The sequence below is a fragment of the Mus pahari genome, chromosome 11 (genome assembly GCF_900095145.1).
Source record: "Mus pahari chromosome 11, PAHARI_EIJ_v1.1, whole genome shotgun sequence".
Classification (NCBI taxonomy): Eukaryota; Metazoa; Chordata; class Mammalia; order Rodentia; family Muridae; genus Mus; species Mus pahari.
In genome coordinates, this window is record NC_034600.1 from 29,035,082 (window position 1) to 29,061,996 (window position 26,915).

Consider the following 26,915-nt stretch of genomic DNA (forward strand, 5'->3'; position numbering starts at 1 on the left):
GCTTTCAGAAGTTACTCTGAGGTATGAATGGGCATTAAACTTATTTAATCCACACTTGAAGCATTTGTTATAAGTTGAAGATAGTTCTACGGTATATTTTATTTGCAACAATCATATGTGCAAATAATCATCATTAGGTGAATAAAATAAAATATATTTTTTAAAGAGTGCCTTATCTAGCAGAGATATTTATTGAAATGTTCAGGGCTTAATATACACGTATGGAAATGTTTACAATTTACTTTAAATACAGAATTGAGGGAGGTGGGAATCTGAATGAAAAATGCCTAGCTGAAATTTGGTGATGGTATATGAGGAATTACTACACTCCTCTGTTAATTTTGGGTCTGTTTGAAACTGTTTATGACATAGCCAGGTATACAAGAGGTGTGTTCATCCTAAATAAAACAGAACAATCAAATCCTGGTATGACTGGGAAGAGGGAAGGATAAGTCAAGAAATGCTGGATGAAGTATCCCACAGCTACAGGCGGTATCATCATGGTACTGGATCTTTCTACGGCTCCTGGGAGTTTCTAAGCACAACAACAACAGAGCAGGCATTCTGGAAACTGCCAGCAGCTTGACGCTACCCACGCTGAAAGAGTTACGCTTCTCATTTTGCTGAGAGAAGAAGAATCATTTCTCTGCCAGCTGAATAAGGCAGGAAGTCAACCTAGGAATTTTAATGCTGCGTTTAGTGCTTACTGGTTCAGTAGAGGGGAAAGCAGCTGCTAAAACTCTCCAGCATACCAGACTTGGTATTTTCCTTTAATCCAGAAGAAGGCAAGCAATTTAGTCAAACACACCCATGCTAATTAGTTCTACCTGCTTCTTCGTAATTATGCTATTACCAGATTTTTAAAAATGAAATCCAATTCTTTGTTTTCAGTGCCTATGAATGAGGGTTTTTTTTTTTCCCATCTTGATTAACTGCAAAATGATGGATGTTGAAGAATTTGTAGGCCCATTCTTTTTTGAAAAATTGGCATTTGTGTGTGTGTGTGTGTGTGTGTGTGTGTAATATAGGGTTGGGTTTTTTTTTTTTTTTTTTGCTTCATAGTTTTTAATGAGAAACATTAACTTGGTAATTCTCATTTGTTTAAAATGACATTTGCTAAGAAGCCAAACCCTGAAGTATCATTTCTAATTACAGCCTTGCGTTTATGTCGCTCAAAAAGATTATAATTTAAAAAGCACGGTGTAATTGTAATACACAGCAATCATGTATGGTTTGAGCAAGGTCTCATACCTTGGCTCTCTCCAAGCTTGTTATCATAGCACAGATTATTACATTTTTAAACATTAAAATGAAAATACTTTAGGAGTTACACAATTACAAAAGTAGGAAGTTTATAGGAAAGAGGGAAACAATAAGTTTTTCTTTCTTTTAAACTATTGAAACAGCAATCAAAAGCAAGCCAGGTGTTGTGGGGCATACCTGTAATCCCAACACTTTGGGGACAGAAGCAGAACAACAACTGTGAAAATAAAGATTAAACTTCACACGAGAGATGAGAGAGATGAGAGAGAGATGAGAGAGAGAGATGAGAGACAGAGAGAGACAGAGAGAGACAGAGAGAGAGAGAGAGAGAGAGAGAGAGAGAGAGAGAGAGAGAGAGAGAGAGACTATCTCTTTGGAAACCTCTCTCTCAAGAGAGCTGACTTAAGGCTGTCTTATAAATAAGCACAGAAAATGGAACTGTGTACCGGCTGATATTTGTATTTCCTGACCTGTGACCCCAGACCAGAGCTGATGGAAAGCCAGCTAGCAGCCTTTGCTTATCTAGGTGACAAAGACCAAGGCTGTGTCTTCACTTCCTCTTTTGACACAGATCTGTTTCTTTGACAAACAATTCTATTCAAGAAACAACACCCATCTGGCCAGATTAATTTCACCCCTTATTAGTGAAAGATGCAAGAGCAGAAGTCATGTTTGGTAGCCTCGGGTACTCCCTTAAGTCACATTTGGTAGCCTTGGGTACTCCCTTAAGTCACGTTTGGTAGCCTCGGGTACTCCCTTCAGGACTGACATCCCCTGCTGCTGTGCTGAAGGCCCTCAAGCTTGTGGCCATGGAGGTGCTGGTCCCCTTGTAGAATAACAAGGCAGAAATACAGCTAAGTTCAATAGCTGGGCCTTCCTGCTCGGGGGCTAACGAACACTACTCTGATGCACAGCATCTAAAACTCTCTAGAGCAGAATAGGTTCCAGATGTGGTGGCCAGGACAGGTTTGGGGGGGAGAAGAAGGCATCTGAACTGAACCTCAAATGTTCACCAAGATGTCAACAGTCTTTCATGGAAGGTCATTCCAATGAAGTGTATAGCCATTGTAACGGGGCAATGCAAGATATCACGAGCAAAGATGTCCTGTTTGTATGAAGTGTGCGGGACTAAAAAGGAAGGGAATTGGAAAATCAGGGTCTGCAATAGAAGAGAAGGGAAATTTTAATTTCAGGTTTTGTAAGGCTTGGCGACTCCTAATAATCAAGTCTCCTTTACGGTTCCATATCAACCTGCATTGCTAGCTTCCCTTCCCATACCACCCTGACACAAGAGGCTCACTTGAGAACAGGGGGAGCTGTGTTCCCCTATTCTTTGCCTGACCTTAGTGAACCTACATAAGTCAGGGAAATCCCTGCCTCACTTAATGAACAAAGCATTTGTTTGTGGTCAGAGGGTATTTCAGAATGAAGACGAATTTGAACATCTTATTCATTTGTCTTTCTATAAACATTGAGTCCTTACTGTGTGCCCTTCACTGGGCTGAGCAACACTGAGTCCCTACTGTGTGCGAGTCACTGGGCTGAGCAACAATGAACTCCTACTGTGTACCCTTCTCTGGTCTGGGCTACACTGAGTCACTACTGTGTGCCAGTCACTAGGCTAGGCTGCACTGAGTCCCTACTGTGTGCCCCTACTGGGCTGGGCATTAGGAAGCAATGTGAAATTGATCTGTGCTTAGTATCCAAGAGACTTAACAGTGACAAGGTTACTTTCAAAACCTCACCATGGTTTCTTTATGTTAACCAGGCATCTACCCCCACAGTTATTCCACTCTTGGGCACTTATTCAAGAGAGATAAAAACACAATTTACAAAATACATAAAAACTAGAGGCAGGCCAGGTATAATCATCAACAGATTACTCTGTAAACCAAAGAAACCTGTCACAGGCCCATGCAGCAACGCGGATACATCTCAAAAATAACATGACTGGCAAAAACAAGCCAGGCACACAAAAAGCTATGGGCTGACTGATTCCATTACATTCTAGAAAAGCAAAATTAGCCTGTGGTGACAGGAAGTATAGGTGTGGTCTCCGCTGGTCTGAGGCATGACTGAGAAAGAGCCTAAGTGGGCTCTCCGGGTTGATAGATATGTTTGGTACCTTGCTATTCTTTCTATAAAACTTGATGGCCAATTTAACGGCTAAGAATGTTACTAAATGTAATTTATACCTTGACATATTGATATGCTATATAAAGCACTGCACTGTCTGGAGAGGAATACAGGGGCAACTTTGTGGAAGGAAACCAAAGTTTCTGTTTGCTTCCACAGAGCCACGTGTGAGGGACTCCTGAGGATGTCTGGAGAGGCCCTTGGAAGAAAATGGCCCAGAGTAACCCTGAAGGAGGAGGGGGGGTAGGATGATGATGTCAAAGTATAAAGATGTGAGGATACTCATGACAGAGGAAACTGATGGGTCTCGGGTACCAGTCTGCTGCAGAAAGGAACCAGAACACCTTGACTGGAGAGTTCCTTTACCATCTTTACCATGAGGTAAAAAAAAGACTAAAATTCTATGAGGACCCACATAACCTCCTGTACTTCCTCAAGTTGGCCAACTTCCACACACAGAAGGCCTCCAGGAGCCAATAAGGCTGACCCAGGCAAGTCCTAAGAGGATGGAACAGCCCTTGACAGCATCCTCAGTGTGTGCCTGTGTACGGAGCTGTTGTAAACAAAACCCTGTCTGAAGTTCATTGTGCCTGGTGTGGGTTGCAAAACACAACCCCTGGACCAAATTATGCTGAGATATGTCATTTGGATTTCAAGTGTTCCCAAGGGGGGGGGGGGAGCTGTATTTGAAGGGTGTGTCACATGCAAGGAATTGATTTCAACATTCAGTGACATCAGTATTTCCAAAAGATGCCTTTAAAAAAAAAAAAACTGTTCTGCAAGATGCTGGGCTGTGGAGGAAGAGGCTATGGTTAGGCAGGCTTGGGAAGTGGCACTTTGAGACATTAGCAGAGCATGTGAATACAACAGGAGTATACAAACTCTCCTGCCATCTCCTCAACAGCATTTCCCAATATTGTCATGGGAACTTAAAAATAAAATCACATAATACCTAAGACCAGACAACCAGTCAAGTTATGGAACATTAGCAAAGATGTAATGGTGTCGCCCCAAATGGGGCACAAGAGGCACTTCCCATCACCAGAGAGCACTATGGAAGGAGGCCAATGTAACCAGAGGCATCTCCTAATGTCTCAGACCTCTCTCACCACAGAAATAATATCACCAGTGATGTTTACTAAATCCTAGGAATTTTACATTTATTGCCTTATGTAATCCTTACACCACCCACAAAGGAGATATTATCAGGAGCATGAGAAATCTGAGACACGCCAAATAATTTTAAACACCAGTTTAAAATTTCATAGATAAGTGACTGAGCTGGAATCTGAACCCAGGCCTAAGTCCTAGGTCCTCCGCCTTAATCACTATGACAGTGTCCCCTCCGCTACCCAATACAAATCAACTTCTTTCTCCCTCACATTCACTTGTTCATCCACTCCACGTCCATCCTTGTGTATCGTTAAGACGCCAGTACACGCACCTAAGCTCACTACATTGGAAAGGGAGCCTGTTTATTCGTGTTCAAACTCGGTTGCAGGCACTGGCAGCACCTATCAATTTTCTCACCAATCTCTGGATGGTGGAGAAAAATCACCTCACCTGCTCTTCTTCTGGGGACATGTCAGGTCTGATTAAGTTTGTCAACATTCTGGCCCAAGACGGACAGAATCCTTAGTAAGTTTCAACCCAACCAGGTTGGTTTGGTTTGGTTCTGGGCAAGTGCTGATGCAGTCATTTAGCCAAACCCTCTGTAAAACACTTCTGGAATGTTTCTGAACCATGTCACCAAACAATGATCTCACTAAAAATCTTGAAAATAACCACCCCAGAAGGAGTCTGTCTGTCTGATGAAATAGATGCTCTATGGTGAGCACACTTTGATCTCTAATTTAAAAAAAAATTTAATCCTGGTCCCATCCTGTCAGTAGGATAATGAGATAGTTACTGGGTCTTTTAAGTTGTAGGAAGAGATTGATTCTGGCATATCTATCTATCCTACCTCCTTATCCAAATGTCTACATCTGTCATCTGACACATATAAAGAGGAAATATTTTAATTTTCTGGCAGGAACATTTGTAAAAGATAATCCTTCTATATTTTACCAAGAATCATAGAAACTACCACAATGCAATAACTCTGCAAACTACTTAGAAATTTGTTATTGTTATTATAAATTTGTTTGATTGTTATTATAGTGTATGTGTGTACGCCTGACGTCAGGAGGGGAGATGCATGCTGCAGCATGCATGTATGGAGGTCAGAAGACATTTGTAGAGTTTTTTTTTTTTCTCTCCTCCCACCTTTCTGTGTGTTCCTTGGATTGAACAAAACAAATACTTTTACCCACTTAGTCATCTTGTCCACCCAAATTGCCTACTTTTAACGTGAGTTTTCCCGGTAGTGTTTGCTCCCACCTCAGACAATGGAGATTTCAGGTATTTCCTTCCTGTTCATGAAAGTAACTGACTCAAAGCCAGCTCAGAACAGAGCAACTCACAAAAGTCAGTCAGCGTTTTCACAATGCTTTACCTCAGGCTGAGCATCATCTAAGTTTAAAAACACAAGCAGGCTGTGGAGATGGCTCAGGAATTAACAGTATCTGCTGCTCTGTCAGAGATATGCAGTTTAATACCTAGGATCTATGCTAGGTGACTCCATGGGCAACACACACACACACACACACACACACACAGGCTTAGTTAAGGGTTTTATTGTTTGGATGAAACACCATGAGTGTTTGGGAGGAAACACCAAGTTTGGTGTTTATCTTGCTTACACTTGAATATCACAGTCCATCATCAAAGGAAATCAGGACAGAAACTCAGACATGGTAAGAGCCACAAGCAAGTTCTGGCACAGAAACCATGGAGAGGTACTGCTTATTGGCTTGCTTAGTGTGCTTTTTCATAGCACACAGGACCACTAGCCCAGGGATGGTCCCACCCATATTAGACTGGACCCTCCCACTTCACTCACCAACCAAGAAAGTACATTACAGGCTTGTTCACAGGCCAATCTTATGGAAGCATTTTCTCACTTATGAGTCCCTCTTCTTAATGACTCTAACATGTGTCAAGCTGATGTAAAACTAAGCCCCACATATATCTATACACATAAGTAAATGATAAATCTTTAAAAAACAAAAAACCAAATGTAAAATCTTAATTCTGTAGGTAGCTGTGATGGTTTGTGTATGTTCGGCCCAGGGAGAGGCAGGATTAGAGGTATGGAGTAGGTGTATCACTGTGGGTATGGGTTATAAAACTCTCATTCTAGTTGCCTGGAAGTTAGTATTCTGCTAGCAGCCTTCAGGTGAAGATGTGGAATTCTCAGCTTCTGCAATATGCCTTCCTGGATGCTGCAATGTTACCACCTTGATGATAATGGACTGAATCTCTGAACCTGTAAGCCAGCCCCAATTAAATGTTGTCCTTATAGAGTTGCCTTGGTCATGGTGTCTGTTCACAGCAGAGTAGCTGAGTGGAACACTCTACAAAAAGGCTAAATACTCTTTTGGAAGATGACCAAGCTCTCATGGTGACCATGGCTTTAGGTCACAGATCTCAGGAGACATTAATAGGCAAGTTCACTTCCTTGTACTGTAACCCCATTACTACATGCTTGCTAACGGACCATCATGTTTTGGATAAAATGATCACCACACTGTCTTTCTTCTTCTCCAGTCTTCAAGTTGATGGCAAGAAGTTTGCATATGTAAAACAAAAACGGCATTATTTTAGGATTACTGTTGAACAGGAGCATGAAGAAACTAAAAATAGAGGACAGGCTCCATTTGTAATGATCCTGCCAATCTGGACAAACATACATGACTTTTCGGTAGGCATAAATCCATTCCAAGTCAGACATTCAATCCACTCGTTGGAAGTAAACCAGCTTTAGAAACCTTTAGCTTCTATAAAGTGGGGGGAAGGGGGGCGGTGTTGGTTTTGAATCAGATGGAATAGGTGCCAGGCTTGCATATTCTTGTTGCAAGAATATTCTAAAGACAGAAGCATAGGAACATTTATAAAGACCCACTGTATGTATGCCTCAGGGTTTAGGCTCATAGGATTTTAATATTAAATAGATGCATATTTACCATGCTAAAATTAGGAGGAGAGAGCCATCCCAGCTAAGCAGTTAGCTATAAGCATCCATCTGAATTGACAAGAAGACAGGCTGAAGATTCCGAACACAGAACCCAGACGCTTCTGGCAAAGCCATGTGCATGAAAGCCGCTTGACTTCTCATCTCACGCTACCCCTCATCCTGCCATCTGCAAATGTCATGGATTGCCAGGCTAGCGACATGCATCCTTTCTAAGACATCCCTAAAATGTGGTCGCTCGCAATTGGGCATTATTATTGCCCTGAATCCAGGGGGAAAAAAACACAAAACCATACTCACGCTATGGATTCTCATAACAAGAACTAAGGACAAATCATTCCAGAGACACTGGAACGGCAAAACTCAGAATCCACAAGAAAGTATTCAGGCTTTCTAGGACATATTTTAAAAAAACAAAAACAAAAACAAAAACAAAAACAAAACAAAACAAAACCAGCATAAAACCACCTCCTCGTTTGGTGTTTTGCATGAAGAGTCTTAAGCACGCAATTCCTGTTGTTTGTTTCTGGTAGATTTATGAGACTCACAGAGGGCAATGCCCTCGCTGCAGCATCACACTATTCTGTGTGATTAATTGATGGCAAATCGCTGCACAGGGTGCCAAGATCACTGGTAGGAAGCAAGTCATTAAAGAAAATTAAAACTCTGCCAGTGCTTTGCTTGTAAATGTTTCCTCCAAAGCCTTAGAGCACCACGTTAGAGAAAGAAAATGCAGCCACACCTTCAAGAAAGCAGAGCCTCCTATGGTTCTGCTGCATGATCCCTGGGGTCTGTAATCAAACCAAGCATCTAGCACGCTATGTTTTAGAAAGGAAATCTGGGCAGAGAGTGATGGAGAAAAGGGGGCATTTGTATTTGGGGGCTAAAGAGATGGATCAGTGGATAAAGTGCTTGTTGCTCAAGCATGAGAACAAAATTCAGGTCCCCAAGACCCATATAAAAGCCAGGTATAGTGGTATCTCAGTGTTGCGCTTCTTGGTGGGAAACAGGAGGATGCCCAGAGCTGGCTGGTAAGCTCACCTAGCTGAAATAATGAGCTTCGGTCTCATTAAGAGACACTTTACAAATATGATGAGGAGTGAGAGGAAAACAACAGACTTCAACCTCTGGACTCTGTTATTTGTGCATACATGTGTGTGCTGCATTGTGTATATACAGGCATGAACACACATGCACACATACAAAAAGAAAAAGAAAAAAAGAAAAAATGTTTTAGACTTTGAAAAGCTTTACTGTGTAATTATACAAAGAAAGACTCAATGTTCTATCTTACATATTGTGAAACTTTGGGAACCTACAGTTTTTTTCTAGGTAAAATCTTCCAACCAAATATTAGCATATCAAATTAAATTGAATATATATATAGATATAGATATAGATATATATATATCCCATTATCCAAGGAGAGTCATTAGTGATTTATTATGACAAATTAACATCTGCACAGACTTACTTATCATCTGGCCCAAGGTCTGATCACAGTCATTTCCCCTCCTTAGCCAGAATGTGAAATGTGTCTCAGTCTGGCAAAACAAGGGGGGTCCTTCTACAGATGACGGCATGCTCACTCTGCAGACGGCTATAATAAGTGTGTGATATTTCAGGCCACATTTTAAGGCTGACAAGCAGAAGGTCATGCCAGGGAAGTCAGTTCACACTCTAGGAGTGTACTTAGCTAAACAACCCCTAATTGTTTTGCCTGGGGAGAGACACTGGACTGTTAAACAGGATTTAGCAGAAGAAAAGGAGCTTACGACAATGTTTCACTGATCCTTGGCTAGCCACCCACACTGAATATATTGGTGTTCATGATATTTTATGTTAAAAAAAAAATTATGTCCCGGTGACAAGCTAAGCTGGCTTTGATGGGACAATTCTTACGTGGTGAGTTGTTTATGTGTCTTCTCCCTCAAATGGCAGTAGTGGGTCAGTTCCAGGAGGCTCAGCTAACTTAAAGTATTTTATGGAAAACACATTTTAACTTGTTTCCATCTACTACACATGGACATGGGGCAGTTACATGTATCATGTTCTAAATGAAAAAAAAATCACTAAAGATGGAAGATGTTCTCTAGCATTGTATAGAAATCCATATACCAAGTTGACACACAGGGCTGTAGCCAGTTTTTTTTTTAAGTGAAGCATAAATTCAGGAACATATAGTTGAATGTAATTGCTTTATTTGAAAGGAGGAGGAGGAAAGAGGAGGAGGAGGGAGAGGAGGAGAGAAGAGGAGGGAGAGGAGAAGGAAGTAGAAAAGAGGAGGGAGGAAGGAGAGGAGGAGAGAAGAGGAGGGAGGGGAAAGGAGAAGGAAGAAGAAAAGAGGAGGGAGGAGGGAGAGGAGGAGGAAGGAAGAAGAGTTTGGACCTTAGTTCATTTCATAAATATTTACCTACTATACATGAACTCTGAGGAGGTGTCTGTGAAAGTGTAGCTAATCAAGGAGACACATGGAGTTTCCCACCCATATGATGCCCGTTCTCTAGTGGAGTAGACAAGTATTACTAAGATTATTGCACAGGTAGTTAATTCAAGTTGTAAGGATGAACAGGAGCTGCTTTCTGGTGCGTCCAGGCTTGGTTATTGTCAGTTTGCCTGGGGCCGACAGGCACAGACTGTTTGGGGCAAATCAGTCTTAAGGAGAACTTAAGTCAGAACTTTTAAACCGAAGGTAAGATGTGGTCCATATCCATCTCCTTCTGTTGTCTGGCATCATCTTCGCAGTAAGAGAACCCACTCAAAAAAAAACCAAAGTGATTAGACATTTGTTCTGGGGACAAGTCTAATGATACAGTGATACACTACAAAGACTCCTTAGGCCATGAAGTTGGATATGGGTAAGGAGTTGAAAGTAAAAAAAAAAAAAAAAATGATCAAAATAGATTGCACGACATTGTGAAATGATCTGTGAGAATATCTGTAAAGTGCCTCTCGTGAGCCTGGCTTTGACAGTTGTCTCTTTGACATGTTTCCATCTTCAGGTTAGTTTATAGCATTTCCTCAATCATATCTTAAGCTGCTGGCTTTCCAATGCGCGTTGAGAGACACAGTCATGTTATTAGCACATTACTTCTGAATCTCAACCCAAATGGATTATTTCCATAATAATGGAAGGAGAGATGCTAAAGTTCCTCAGATGCCCAGGCATGGGCACATCCTAATCTTTTGTATGGATGGGAAAACCAGGACTGTGAGATCACACAGCAGGAGAGTCCCAACTCTAAGGGCAGGCATTAGAGTCAGGGTCTGAACTGAAGTCTTTAAACAACCAGTGGCAGGTCAGCGAGCAAGGCAGCGACATGCCCGGTCTGGCACCGTGTCAAAAAATCATCCATGAAAAATGTTAAAACACAGGTCAGATATTTCCTTCTAACTCTCATCCAAATCACATTTCCTAGTGAAGAAATCCTTATTTGTTGCATGCAGCAAGAAACCCTGACTTGTGAGTATCAACCATGTAAGGAACGCCAGCTACGGTTAACTGTCCCTCGAGCAACATATCCCATCCAAAATATCTTTTTTGTTGTTGTTGTTGTTGTTGTTGTTGTTAGCTTACAGTTAGGTAATGGCCCAGTCAACCCCACAAAAGTATTGGGGGAATGGGAGTTTAGGGGGTAGAGAATGTCTTCAAATTTTAATCTACAAACCTTGGACTCTATCACGTACACTTAACTACTGATTTATGAATACATCTTTTCACTGAAACTGAAAGACAAAGCTGTCTTATTTGAGGAAATGGTGATCTCACAAGGCAGCCAATGAGATCATGAATTCAAATGTAATTTGAATGGCACAAGGTGCCATATAGTATTACATTGCTAATCTATCCAGGTGAATTAGTTGACCCAAAGGTGAATTGATTTGGATAAAGATTCTAAGGCTAAAGGGGTTTAATCTTCTTCGTCCTTCAACTCAAGCAAGAGGTGGGGGGAAGTTTGGAAACCAATAACTGGAGTGGGTAAACTGAAGCTCCCTGCTTGGGTTTATTTTTAATTTTGTGAATATGTGTGGAGGATATGTGCACATGTCAAGGCAGGTACACACAAAGTCCAGAAGAGGGCACTGGATTCCCCCCACACACACACACACACAAGCTGGAGTTACATGAACTGCCAGGCATGGGTACCAGGAACTGAACTGTGGTCCTATATAAGAGCAGTGCAGGCTCTCAACCCCTGACCACCTCTCCAGCCTGAAGCTACCTGTTTAATCAGTAGCTTTGTATTGGGACAAAGCTAATTGTAGTCTTCACGTATTATCTATGGCTGCATTCTTGAGCTACAGGGGCAGAGTTTAATATTTGCAATGAAGAGGTGATAGTTTAAATAGCTGAAGTTATTTACTGTATGGCCTTTTAAGAAAAGTTTTGCAACCTCCTAACCAGGTGGCCATATTCTTCTTAGGCAAAATTAAAATGATTCTCGGTTGAACCCATCATGTTTTAACTGATTCCAACAAGGGGACCTTGATGGCTGGGGTGGGAGAGGGGACAGTTCCCAGAATCTGATACCTTGGGAGGGCAGTGGTTCCTTAACCAGGGTTGGATCATGGCCCTAACAAGCCACTGTGATTTGTGCAAATGACCTTTATCTTTCAGGGACATTTAGTACATAAATGGTCAGACATCTCTTCTTCCGAATCTAACTAACTGTTAGTCACCTTGACTTTTCTAGACATGTCAAATATGTGACACCGAGGCCACACATGTATACACGCACATGTGACATTAAAGGTAAAGATGAGCGAAGGTCAAGCTGAGGCTCTGTAGCCATTTATACTGAAGCAGCTTGTCCAACCCAAGTTGGAACCCGGGGTGCAGAGAAAGAACAGCAGCCACAAGGCTGGCTTCCTGCCTCTCATCCAGCTACCCACCGGTTACGCTCTTCTGCTATAAACTGGGCTCTGTGTGCTAAGGCAGGATGGCCCAGGCCCAGTTGGCTCCTGTAGCCAACCTGCCCCCCAGAGAACATGCAATCAGGAAGTTGGCATATGTGCTCATAGCTCACCAGACTCTACCAGCAAATGGCATGTTTCCTTTCCCTGGTACAGAATCTGTAAAAGGCTAAAAGTCAATCATCTATAAAACTGAGCCTTTGAGCTCACTTCTTTATGTTTCCGTTATGAAGTGGGTTACTAAAAACAAGCAATACTGTGGCTTCTTCAGCATCACCTACAATGGCAGGTTTCCGAAGAAAGACAGAACTGCCCACTGGTTTCAGAATTTTTACTACTTCTTCGAACTCCTATAGATATATTTGCATAATAATTTGCTGCCATAATAAATGTTTCAATGCCTTCATTGTTGTTTCATTTAAACAATCCAAACCACAGATATCTAATATCCACCAGTCAGAGAAGAAGCTCAAAATTCCCAAAGCCACTTAATGACGGCCTAGGCTGGCAAGCAGAGCTTGAATTTCTTATTTAGGCTGTAGTAGAAAATGAGCTTAAGGACTCCATATTTCCGACCTTAATTTGAGTACACAGTAAATAAGCCCACAGAGTCAAGATTTGCTGCCCTAGTTCCTGTGTAATAATATAGGCCTGATAACACAAAAACTTATGTCTATAAAGATAGATAGGCCAATTTATCACAATTTAATGTCTTAATTTTTTAACAAAGTTCAACTCACTGCCCTAACTTCCTCCTTCCGCCCCCCCCCCCAAAAAAAAACAAAGTAGGTAAATTATAGCTCAACTTCAGTAGGTGAAAACGAAAATTAAAGCTTCCATGGCATCTAAACTATTGTAGGGAAGGAAGTCATCATCTTATTCCCTGCTAAGGGCTTAATTATGCTCCTTAAGAGTGAACACACAACCCCTGGCACCTCGATATGTTTGGCTACATGGCCATCAAAGAAGTGTGTCAGTTTAGGCCTTCATGTAACACAGCTGATGTTCTTATAAGGAGAGCTGCTTAGAATTTGAACAGGCACAGAAGGGAGATTCTGTCAGTACACCGGGAGAAGACGAGCCATCGGGGAGAGAGACTGCCACAGAAACCAAGCCAGCAAGCACCCTCATCTTGGAACTCAGTCTCTAGAATTCTAAGGATGTAAATCTCTGTTGTGGAAGCCACCAGGTCTGAGGTACTTGGCTTGGCAGCCCTTGAAAATTTAAACAACTCTCTTTTCAAACGCACCTCTGTCACCAAAGCTGATGGAGCCTTAGGCCAGTTTCATTTTATGGGAAATGGTGTGAAAGCCTCCAGCATGGTTTCTTTCCACTCAGACTGCCCACATAAGGTGCCAAGTTCTGATTTCTAGAATAGTTATTAAACGTTGGAAATTCTCAACTGTTTGAAGACCAAGAACTATAGCACAGTTTTAAATTTCAAAACAGTTATGCTTAGAAAGCCTGTTACCGAAAAGCCTGATGCATGTATCTCTATTTCTTCTAATAAAAAGAAAAGAAATTGTCAATAACGCATCACCAAGATGAGATATTCTGAATACAGGGCCCTTAAGTCTCCAAATGTTTTGCTGGGCACCAGGTTCTAATATGTAATGAGAGAAAAATTCCTTCGGAACCAAAACAACGAAGTTGCCCTTGCAGCTCAGCCACTGGAGTGCTTGCTTGCTTAGCGTGAATGAGGCCCTGGGTCCATTCCTGGGCTCCATACACTAAACATACGGTGACACACGCCTGTCAGTCCTGGGCTCCATACACTAAACATACGGTGACACACGCCTGTCAATCCTGGGCTCCATACACTAAACATACGGTGACACACGCCTGTCAATCCTGGGCTCCATACACTAAACATACGGTGACACACGCCTGTAATCCAAGCACTTGGGAAAAGGAGGCAGGAGGGGGGAAGTTCAAGGTCATCTTTGATTACCTAGGGAGTTTGGAACCAGCCTAGGCTTTCTTACCTCTTATGAATAAAGGTACTCTTTTGTTCCATATCTATAAGACTGCCACGAATGTATGGGCCAGTAAGGAGGCTGGGTGAGTAAAACAGCTCGCCACACAAGCTTGATGAGCTGAGTTTGATCTCTGAAACCCATGGAAAAGAAACTGGTTGTGGTGGTTTGCATGTGTAGTTCCAGCACCCCTAGAAGCAGGGTGAGAGGCTGAGACAGAACTGTCCAGAGCACATGGACCAGTTAGACTGGGGCACACAGCATGACAACAACAAGAGAGACCCTGCCGCAACAAGGTAGGAGGAGAAATTGACTCCCAAAAGTTGTCTCCTGACCTCCACACATAGCCTTGGTACACACAAATATGTACTCTCTCACACACACACATCACAATGCACAATAGCAATAATTTGAATGGGCCCAATCTAATTTTTATTTCACAGATAACATAATAATAATTCTTGTATATCATCAAAGACAACATTTTGGGTTATCTGAAAATGGAGTACTGAGATATTAAATTTTTTTAGATAAAAGATGGGCCTAAGCACAGACAGATTTTTAGATCTCCATACCATAAAATGCTTTCTTCACTGATTGATGAAAAGAGCAAGTAGCAGATACTAGCTAGGTGCATTCAGTATAAAGTTGTAGAATTCTAGATGCTAAGAGGGATAAAAATCACAGTAATAAGATAAAATGACTTTGGATGGGGGGCTTTAAAGGTAACGCAATTGGGCATTTCATAGGACCAATCACGGAGCAATTGCCCCGCAGAGACTTCATTGTTCGAAGAAATTCAAACTTTTTGTGGTCTTGGCTGGTATCCCTCAGAAGAGGGCAAGAGAAAAAAAAAGTCCTTAAACCAACCATCTATCCATTATAAATAAAGTCAAATGCCCATTTGGACTTAATATTCAAATATCAAAGAATTTTGTTCATGAACTAGCTTTCAAAACTAGAAAGTAAACTTCTTTATGATGCTACCTTAAATGTTTAGAAATAAAATGGAGTTATCATTAGACATTAGAAAACCACATTTTTTTTTCCTTGAGAATAAAAATGTGTCTCCTGGGATGTAACTGAGCTACAGGCTATTTATGATATCTGAAGATGCTCAGGCCCCAAGAAATACTTGGCCACAGAAATCCAAAACCTTTAGAAATAGCTTCCAAATGGTAATATTAAAAGAGGAAGGGGGGATAAACAAAAACAAAATCCTGGCCCTTAATTGTGAGTATCCTGCCAGGCATTGCCTACAGATGTATTCCATGTCTCCTCCAAGGTCTCTTAAATGTACAGGGCTTCGTGGCTCTTATGGAGGGGTTGGTTCTCTGCAATGATTTGAGAACTGCAGAGACAGTCTGCCCAGCTTTGATTCTTGGCTGTTCCCTTGCCAGCTGTGTGACCTCGGACAAGTCGCTTTGCTGCATCTGAGTTTCCCCTCCGCTATGAGATCCTCACAGAACTGTGTTGGTGGCTGGGTGTGTTAAATGGTTCTCTCCATGGAGAACCTCTGTACAGGGGCTGCAAGCTGACCTGTCGTGTAGTTACTGCTGCTGGTGGTGGTGGTGGAAGAACAACTCAAAAACTAAACTAAGTCAGAGCAGAGAGGGAACTGAAGTGTCCTGGTGAGGTCAGATTAAAAGAGGAAAGGAACGAAAACATTGAAAATTCCAGTCTAGGTGACTTCTGAATGTACTCGTGAACTTTATTTTCACATACATGTTTTTTTCCATTGGCCCTCCTATTTCAGAAATCCTTATTTTTACTCCTCTGAGCTGGACCCAAACATAACATGGGGCCAGACAAGAGAACAAACGATTCTTAGGTTCCTCCTGAAACAGAGGCCCTTATTCCAACAATAAAACAGTACAGCTTTCATCAATCACAGTTAAAGGCATATTTAACAAGACTATCAGCCTAGGACATCGTAGGCAAACACAGCTAGAGGACTGTGCTCTACAGGACTCCTTTGTGGTGGTCACTTAAAAACCACTCACTCAAAGATTCAGAAGTAGAAGGCCCTGCCTTGCTCAAGCATCCACTCATCACTGTACACTGCACCCGTGGCTGCTTCTGCCCAGCCCAGGCCCCCTGCCACTCCTGGCTCCCACAAGAGCATGTGTGGAAAGCGCTCAGAGCCTAGTAAAACCCCTACCAGCTGCCAACGCTGTATGATATTCAAGCCACAAAGCTATGCAAGCTTGGAATGGGTTGAACCATCTTAGCTGTCCCTGACTACCCCTTAAAAAAAAAAAAGAAAAAGAAAAAGAAAAAAGAAAAGACAAGAACCGTTTTTCGTTCCACTGTCTTCTCTCTTCCTGTTCTTGGACTGTCTTCTCTCTCTTCCAGAAATCACTTCTCATGGTAAAATAAGCAAACATGTTTTGACTAGTGCAAGTTCAACAGTAAACAGATCTGACCTGACTCCTATTTCTCTGCCCCAGGACATTCCTGAGAGATCCAGGCTGAAGTTGACCTTCCTCCCTCTGGTCAATGTCCTGAGTGTCCTTGGTCTCCACTGGACATATGATTGATGTCTTAAGCAAAAAGTCAATTTTCTCAGCATTTCGATTGACTCCATCTAACACTTTCTAGGCCCACAGAACGGCTTTGTGCCTAATCACTTTTTACTTCCTTGGTATGTTTTTTTCTGTCTACCACAAGAATCCCAAAGCTTGAGATGTGGAGGCCCGAGGTGAGAGAAAATGATACCCCAGGAGCAAGAAGAACACTTCTAAACAAAAGACGAGTGTGGTTTGACTCAAATGGAGATTCTGAATTATACCAATGCCAGCATGCAAAACCACACTGACAATAGCACATAAAACACTGCATAGCAAGCTAATGACTCAACGCAGAGAGGCAGCGTGTGCCCGGCAGCAACATCGGAACCTGAACTCCACAGCACTGAATCCCAAGATGATATAGGAGAGGGGGTTCTATTTTCTAAATTTTGTTTGAGCCTTTATTTTTTAGTTCAAAGTATTCCATCATACTTTATTATTATTATTATTATTATTATTATTATTATTATTATTATTATTATTATTTTAGATTTAAAGCAATATTTTTAAGGAGGATTGCATTCTTTCCAAGAGAACAGTATAGTAGTGACTGACTAAGCAATGTCAAAAGCCGGCCAGGGCTAAGGCTCAGCGTTCCAGGGATCAGTCATAAATCACCTCATGGGCAGTGTCAGAATGACTGCTCCCTAATTGGAATGAACCGAATGCCTTTAAAACTTTTTGTTGCTGAAAAATGATCCTCCCAACTGAGAAACTAAGAATACATGTTAAGCCCGGAAACAAATCTGTGTCCAGTTCTAAAGATCGCTATAACTCCTGATTGTTTAATGTTTCTGAAACGTTACAGTGGGGGTGATTTACTTCCCATCCATGTGGCCAGCCATTTGTTTATGCGATTGCATACCATCTGTTTTTCTGAAGGGAGGTTTCAAGTTCTTCTAATTCCCTACCTCCCATCCCAGGGAAAACAGTTCAAAATGGACAGAGATTTCAATCATTTGGATTCACACGGAGTTGGAAACCCTAGCTGCCCTTCCTTTATATTTGGCAAATGCTTTAATGGGGTTAGCAAAGTGTGTTCTTACGAGGTACTTATGGGGAGACAACACCTTTTTTTACAATGACAAATGATGTTAACAGTTCCTTCCTTAGTGTTTAATAGTACAACAGAAGACTTTACTAATGTTACAGGAAATCACCCGGATAGACAGTAAAGTCCCGTCACAAAGCCTGTCCGTGCCTTTTATTTCTGAGTGTCAACCGAGACACACATCAAGACGTGTCAGGGTCTAACTACAGTGGAGAATAAATACTTTTAAGTGGAGATCACTTAGCCCATTGGCCTAAAAAAAAAAAAAAAAAACCCGCTGTTGACCATGCCTATTGAATACACTACGCCACTCCCTCTCAATCTTGCTGATCCTTCAACTCTTTAACAGAGTCCTTACGGTGTGGTGACCCCACAACCATAAGATTATTTTTGTTGCTACTTCATAACTGTAATTTTGTTACTGTTATGAATTATAATGCAAATATTTGTGTTTTCTGATGGACTAAGGTGACCCCTGTGAAAGGGTCATTTGAACCCCCAAAGGGTCACAACCCATGGGTTGAGAACCATTGCTCTAAGCCCTACCACAAGACCTCATTTATTTAGATACTTAGGAGTGCAGGGGCTCAGGCTTCCCAAAGAAACCTCCAACCCATTGCTACCACCATTCCTAAGCTAAGCTTGCTGGGGTTCATTCACCCTACAGAGGAGCCAACCACTCAGAGAACCAATCGCACATTGGCGTCATACAGAAGATGTGTAAAGAATCAGTTACCATTTTTACAAGACTCCTTGCTGTTTTCTTGAAGAGCAGGTCTCTCATGGCCCGGCCCTGTTGTCCAGAGTTCAGAGTTGACATCAGGAGGCAGAGAAGTGTCTACCTTCAGTTCTGTTGGACTCTCACTAGTCCTTGCCAAATCAAAATGAGACCCCCCGGCGGGGTGAGCGTCCCAGGGGACACCAGATGGGTTCGGTTTATTGGACGTGTTCAGTGACATGTGTCCGAAAGCTTCATTGATGAAAAATGAATTTTCATGACACAAACTCTCAGCTCGATTAAGTTCTGTTACCTGTATAAAGAAATACAGAAAAACACAGTAATTCCTTTAGCAATTTAAACAAGTTTCATGAAGTATTTATTTAGCCCATAAGCCTGAAAACTCTTGTTCTAGAAATCATGAATTTAATAAAAATGAGGTTAGGAAGAAATCTACCATTTACTCTCCTCCCAACCCCTCTAAATGAGCTAGAACAAGAAACTCCAATTAGCCATGCACAATGTATCTTATTTTTTAAAAATCGGCAGAGTTCTATGCCATCAGAGACTCTCCACTTCATTTTAATCAAAGCAGTCAGTATCTCCATGTTTGCTATTTAAGAAGGCTGAAAACATATCCTTCAACGCACAAGAAATTTGCAATAAATGTAACTTAGCAGACTGGAAGAGGAAATCAGATGCAACATAGTTCTTTCTTATAAGCCTGTTAACTTTGACAGCTTTATGCACTATCAATAAAAGCACACATGCGGCGCAGAGCAGGAGCTCTGCCCAGACAAATGGAACTGTCAAGCAATGGTACAATGGATGCAGAGGGACCGGGGGTCTTCTAAGTGGTTTTACCCACTCCGTCCTTCATCAGGGCAGCTCATGATAACTTTTTAGTGAAATGGATTTTGAACTTGCTATATCCAACTTTCAAGGAGCAAATACGCTTCCTACATCAGTTGTTCAGATCAATACTTACACACGAAGAGCTAAATGATCTATAGCAACACACGTGCCATACAACATGATAGGTTATTATTATTCTATCACAACAGATCATTTATAATGAGCCCATCAAATACCAAGAAACCAGCATGCTCACAATGGATGTGCCTCCAGGTCAACTCACCCTTATCATTAACTTACTGGGGCAACTCCATCCTTTTCTTAGGGTAAGAGTGTCTCAGAGCACATAGCCCCCACCCTACCCCCTCAAAAAGCCTAGGACCTTAAATTTTCTGTATTTCAAGTCAAAAAACATATGAATTAGTTCTAAACAATATTGGCTTTTTTTCCAAACTCGGACACTTTTGCAAGCTCTTCCACAAGAACCAGGAACACAGATGTTTGGGTCAGCCCAGGGTAGCCGGGGCTAAGGCATACCTCCTTGCTCCCTGGAGAGAAGACAGCTGGGAGGCTCCTCTGGCGACTATGCTTGCAGTGGCCCAGCAGACCCTGCTGGACACGCATCCTCTGTCTCTCCCTCTCCACCATCCGCTGGCCCTCCCGCAGCCGCTCAAGGCTCTGCTGGTACTCCTGGAGTTGGTGGTCCAGCTCGCTACGGTGGCGCAGCAGCAATTCCTCCTGTGACTGGCACTCCCGTTCCCGCGCCTGCAGCCAGCTCTCTTGGGCTTCCTGCTCGCGCTGTTGCTGGTCGCATGTGCGGTGCCAGCGCCGCTGCTCCTGCTGGAACTGGTGTTGAAGCTTGTGGATGTTGGCCAGCTCTTCACGCTGCTTTTCCAGGTAGCGGGATTTCTCCTGGTCCTGCAAGGGGCCACCTCGGAAGGAATGGCTAGGGGCCAAGCTCTCCCGCTGCTGTAGAACCAGTTTGTGGATCTCAATGTGGCTGTCCTGGATGGTCAAGGCGGCCTGAGGGGATGGGGTGGGGACAGTTAGAAGAGGCCAAATGAGTAAGTACAGACTTGTGTTACATATGGGGTGGTAATGGGACCCCAAACGCTGTGGTTAAAGGCTTGGTGGTCTGCTGTAGAGTTGGTGGGAGAAGGTAGAACCTTTAGGAGATAGGTTTAATAGATGGTCATGTAGAAGTGGGGGTGGTGCATACCTGTGCGCGCAGGCATGCGCGTGCGTGCGTGCGTGCGTGCGTGCGTGCGTGCGTGTGTGTGTGTGTGTGTGTGTGTGTGTGTGTGTCCATCCTGGAAGGGGAGACTGGGACCCAGCACTCCCCTCTCCCCCTTTTTTGTATCTTGAAGTGAATAGCTCTGACTACCTAGTATCTTCACCATGAAGTTCTGCTCTCCCCAGAGCGGTGGCACCAAGTGTCCATGTACTAACCAGGAGCCAGCGTCAACTTTTCCTCAGCTTGTTATATGGGTACTTTGTCACTAAGACACCAAGCCAGCACAGTTGTGGACTCTTTACCTCTTGATCAGAAATATTTCTAAAACATAGAACGTTTGCTGGATTATTTCTTTATAGCATTCTCCTTCCCAACTTAGATCCAAGGCACGCTGAGCTTTGAAACAGGCTTGTCTATAATCAGTACCGCTGGCCTTTCGTATCTAAGAGCGTTTGGTCCCATGACTCCAGTGGATAGTCAACACTGTTGATGTTCAAGTCCTTAACTGAAATGGCTTAGTAGTAAGACATAACCTACCCACAGCCCCACCCCACTCCCAACTCTTGGAGTTGCCTCTGGATGGTTTGCGACACCTAATGTGCCGTCTTTACATTCACATGGGGAGAGGTGAAAGCCAACTGCTTTCCTGGACCTTCTAGAACTGCTTTTTCCACCTTTTCGATCCAAGGTTGGTTAGATTTCAACCTAGCATTAAAAAAAAAAAAAAAAAAAAAAAATCACAGCTGCAGAGGGCTGATGGCTCCCATTCTTCTTTTGGAGAAGCGACTGGCTGCTGGTTGTTGGGTTGTATTTAAGTCACTCCTTTGGATATAAACTTAGTGTGTGAAGTCACAACACTCTGATTTCCTGTTCTATTCTCCTTCCGAGGTCCCCAGCCAATCATTCGTGGGAATTTAAGAATCTATATAAACACAGTAGTATCCTTTATTTGAGTCCCAAGCCAGAAATGATTTGAGCTTTATATATTGCTTTCATGAAGACATAAAAATAAAAGCCAACTATTTGGAGACTTTTGGCAAATACTCTTTTTATAACATAATGCCTGAGAATTGCAGTTAATGCCGTTTTGTAGGAGCCATGGAAGCGGGCGGAACTAGTCTCCTTACTGCTAGGTGTTAGCATTAGAGCGAGAAGGTCATACCAAAGATAAATCTAAGCTTCAAGTCATTGTTTACTGGGTGGCTAACAGGAGGCAGCTACAGCTAAGGAAATATAAGCACTCTAAATGCCAGCAGACAGGACTGGACATTGACAAACCACTCTGAGTCATAGTATCTGACTGTGAAGAACTTAGCAACATCACGGGAAAGGATGACCTGGATCTGAAAAGATGCCAGTAAACCAAAACAACAACAAACCCACAGTGGAAGCTTTTGATTTTGAAAGTTCCCATTTAAAATGCAGTAATGTGCGGAAGGAACACATTGCAAAGAGGCACACACCAGGTATGAACATACAGCTTGACTCTGAATGAGAAATCATTACTGCCCTAAGAATAAATTCAAATTTTTGATTCCTAGGACATTTTCAAATTGCCCAGGTAACACACACCCTGGAAAGATGGATATTTGTCCATTGGTGTGTGTGATCAGCAATTTTCTGTATTTCTGAAAGTTCACAAACTAAGATGTTTTAAATTCACACTTGCCTTGGAATAAGACTCAAAAATGCATTCACCAGGGCCTCTTGAAGTAAAATTTGTATTTTTAAATTTAAGAATTAATTGAAAAAAAAAATTCACGGTCACTCTTGATGAATGACTTTGGAGAGCTGTCATAAGAAGAGCAGTGGCCATCGTGGAGAACGGGCACTAACCACTGTGGTCTTTAAACATGGGATAATTATCATTAATACACCACTGGTACCCTGTTGGCCTGAAGCATACTGTAGGTACTACCACACTTAATACCCTAGACTCTGGGGTTATCCAAATGATAAAGTCAGCAAACCCCCTAGTTTGCCCACCAAACCAATAGGTATTAGCTCCATGTAAGGACTGCAGTTAGCCGCACTTACGTAAGCATGACGAACTCATCATGTCTGCCTGAGACTGGGATACGGCCATTTCTCTTTCCGTTCACAAGCCTACTCTAAACACTGGGTATTGATTCCCACAGTTAACATTTACATGCAGGAATTCTTAATTCACTCTCATTTCACCTATCTGGGTCCTTTCCCTCTTCAGCCTGTCTATCTTCTCCAACACTAATAAAATGACTAATTGTCATTTTCAGGAATGGGTAAAAATTCAGCTTCTAAAGAGAGGACCACACCTCAAAACAGAAATATTTCAGACCCCATGTCCTAAGACCAGCTCAGGGAATCCGTTGGAGACGCTGCTATTTCCTATTGGTAGTCAACGCAGTGGTGCCAACCTCCCTAACACTGCGACCCCTCAATACAGGTCCTTATCTTGTGATGATTCCCGACCATAAAGTTACTTTTGTTCTTATTTCATATCTGTAAGTTTGCTACTGTTATGAATCGCAATGTAAATATCTGTCTTCCCTGATGCTCTTAAGCAACCCCTGTGAAAGGGTCACCAAGGGGTCGAGACCCACAGGTTGAGAACCAATGACTTAACGTATTGCAAAACTGAGGTCAGTAGGCTGCTGACCTCGTCTAAAGCGAAGATATGCCTAGGGCTGTACTTCAAGGTGAACAACAGAAGCAAAAAAGGGCTCCACATCTTTTTATCAGGCAAGATGCTCAATGTGTACAGCCCCTGAGATTTAATGGACTTTTAAAAGTCTGAAGCTTTTTAGTCAACATCTAAAAAAAGCTTGTTAGTTTCACATAATCAATGGATCGCTCAGATCCCCCATCTGATAATACCTTACATAAGACAGTAAAGGCATTGCCACATGATATGAAGACCGTTTGCTAACATAGTTCAGATGGAGACATGGCCAAATTGTGGTCCATGTACCACATGTATCCCAGGATAGCTCCGAATGCATCCCAACACATTTGTAGATCACACTGCTACGTCACCATGCCAAAAAGTTAGATAATCCTATATCCACCCAAAGCAATAACCCAAGAAAATTCAATTGATATAATTATTGAGAAATAGTCATAGTACTACTTTTCTTTTTCAAACTTTCTACATGAAACATTCCATAGAATCTATGGGATATTTTATTAAAACAAAAACTGAAGTTAAATGGGTTGACAGAAAATTAAAAATGCATAAAACCAATATCTTTTATTCACAACCATAACTGGATAAGCATAGACATATGGTTTTTAATTTGTAGAGTACCTGTATGAAGACAATTATAAAGCTTCCAGCGTAACCTAAAGTGAGAGAGGACTGACCCTGTCCTCAGACAGACCTGCTCGGAGAAGAAGCACAAGTTCTCGTCCGTTTGGTTCATAAATACAATACCATTTTAATCGAGTGGGCTTGGTGGGACACTGGACAGAGTGGCCTACAAGCCTTATAACATTTGCAAATTATGTAGGAAAATACTAAGAGGGAACTAGTGTTGCAGAATACTCCAGTGTAATCCAAAGCTTTCATAACTGAGGAACGGTACTGGGACTGGAGCAAGAACAGGCATGGGCTCAACGGTGCTTAAGAGAGAGTTTTCTCATTGTCAAAATATACATCTAATGCAGCCATGACTTTGTTTTCTGCTCCAAATTTAGACTTAATTTTCCTTTAACAGTCCTAAGGTATAAACTATGAGCTATAAAAGGCTAGTGGGAAACTGAGAGGCCATGCTTGGTCCTGGAAATAAGAAAAGTACAAATTAAAGTAATCTGAGAGCTTGCTCCATTTTTAAATTGAGGAGGGGCAGGGAGGAAAAAGAAAAAGAGATGACTGATTAATTTTGGCAGTTTAGTTTAAAATCGCAAAAAAGCAACTACAGTCATTTTAGCTCATGGAAACATTCAGCTATGGTTAAAAGTACTTACTTTAAGAATGTTGATGTTTTGTGCTATCAGTAACACAAATACAAAGAACTGGGACTGAATTCTATAGACCCGAATACTACACATACATTAACATTAGTGCTGTATATAATTGATGCCACGGGAAGATGTGTGTTGCCAACGTGTGACATGGAACAGTCTAAACTCTGAAAGGATACACACAACGTGGTAACCAATGTCTTATTAATTGTCTGTTTGCGTTTGTTTGTTTGTTTTGCTTTTTAAAAAAGATCCTGACAACAGCAATTCTCTCTATTCTCAAAAATGTCTGCAGTGTAACTGCTGTCTTGATAGCACTGAACATTTCTAAGCACACAGAAAGCACGCTGGGCTCACCCGTGGTAGCTTCTTCAGTGGGAATCATCTGAGGGGTGGATTGCAGTCTTCCAATTCACGCGGCTAGAGTGATTTCTACGCCTTCCTTAAAAGGCCGCTAGTAGGAGGCTCGGTGGCCCATTTGCTTTTGAGTGATGAGCCAACGAAAGCACAGAGGAGCATGCAAATTACTTAGCGGCTCTTCCCAGAGGCCTACAGCCAGATGTGGAGGTGACACACGCGTAGGTGAGAATTTTAGTTTCCACCAGAAAACATGAAGTCGTGTTGCACTTGCCTAAGCGGTTCACTGGGTCAGACCCAAGCAGATTCGTTGCTGTCATTGAGAGACATGAACAGTTTTATGGTTTCTGAGAAGAATCGGGTAAAACGTGGTAGTGCCGTACTGCCTCCTGATGACAAAACCAGGTGAACTCGGCTCATCTGGCCAAGTGACACCTGGGGGGGGGGGGTTGGCACTCTTGTTGGATGGCTTACGACCTTTCAAATGTTCTAACTTCTGAGGTCTGGAAATCATCAATGAACATTAAAAGAAACTTTCACAAGGTTGAAATTACAGGAGAGTGGTTACCTGAAGGCTGTAGAGGAGACGCGTTAAATTCTGTATTGCTTGTATAATCTGGGGGTATAAAAAAGATTACATGTGTCAAATTCTTGAAAGGCTTCCTTAGCTACAATTTGAGAAAGGATGGTATATGTTTAAAGCATGCGTAGCTCACCTCTGACTGTGAAGAACCTGAGAAACTTCTATATTCCACCTAAAATACATAAAAACACGAGAAAATGAACAGCCACCCAACTTTTGGAAGCTATCAAGTATTCCTGACATATGAGCTTTCCTGTCTAAACGTCATTACCTCAGCTACAGTAACTATCTCCTCCCAGGCCGGAGAATAAAGCAGCCATTTGACAATACAGGTCTTACTCATTCAAACTCAGAGATGTGTGACAACTCTTACCCAAGCATCCCTTACAATGGCATAGATGATGGTAAAGAAATGCTAGGGGAGGCTGTTGCACCTGGCCCTCTGGGAGCCACAGAACAGCACAGGGACGCTAGCTCCCCATCTCAACGTTGGAGAATCATGATACCCAAGTAGCCGGTGGTTAGAGAGAGACAGAACCAGGGAAGCGCTTAGTTGGTGTCTCCAGATCCCACCTCAATTCATCACTAGCCAGCTCCAAACCCGTGAGTGAAGCCAGAGGACGGTGGCCATCTTGTCCTTGGGGGTGATGGGGCCTATGCCTCAGACTTTGTCTCTTCCACACCAGGGAACATCGATCGGGGAAAGTGTACATGCTGAGAGCTCTAGTTCCCAAAATTGCATTAAGCATTTGTTTGTGTGTCGTCTGTCTTCTCTCATTAGTAAACCATTTTATGCCTTTAATATTATATCTGCAAACCTAAGTCTGGTGCTTTACATTGTAAGGGACACTCAACAAATAAATGAGTGTAAGTTATACTTGCTCGCATTCTCTTTAATAAGTAGCCATGAACACTACAAACTCCACATTTTATGAACGAGGAAACCATCCATTTCCCTAGCCTCTCAGAGCCTATAGCCTCCTGGGTGATGCTTGCTTTTGTCTGAGCTCACGTCATGTTCAGTCCTAAACAAAGGCAACCATGTTGCTTCAAGGAGGCTCTGAGCTTAAGCTGCTGGTGAGGGAGCCCCATCTCCTTTGCCTTTGTACTGTCACTACAGATTTTGTTGCTAATCAGTCCCTTAACAGGGAAGGGACAAAGGTAGAAGAGACAAATGCCATTTTGGTACTTTAGAACTCTGCCCAAATGTACGGAAGACACCAGGAATAAGCACTCTGGTTTGG

The 26,915-nt window shown here is 42.3% G+C and overlaps 1 protein-coding gene across 3 annotated transcripts in view; it reads right to left on the minus strand.

The window, feature by feature from the left end:
- Arhgef28 (Rho guanine nucleotide exchange factor 28) overlaps positions 1 to 26,915 on the minus strand; it is a 310,662-nt gene that overhangs the window by 13,509 nt on the left and 270,238 nt on the right. For all 3 annotated transcript variants that reach the window (XM_029543876.1, XM_021208391.2, XM_021208393.2), the window contains 4 exons: positions 25,805 to 25,843; positions 25,657 to 25,704; positions 20,093 to 20,578; positions 18,719 to 19,013 (listed from right to left, as the gene is read on the minus strand). In XM_029543876.1, the coding sequence (XP_029399736.1) occupies positions 18,719 to 19,013; positions 20,093 to 20,578; positions 25,657 to 25,704; positions 25,805 to 25,843 (868 nt within the window). The remainder of the gene's footprint in view (positions 1 to 18,718; positions 19,014 to 20,092; positions 20,579 to 25,656; positions 25,705 to 25,804; positions 25,844 to 26,915) is intronic.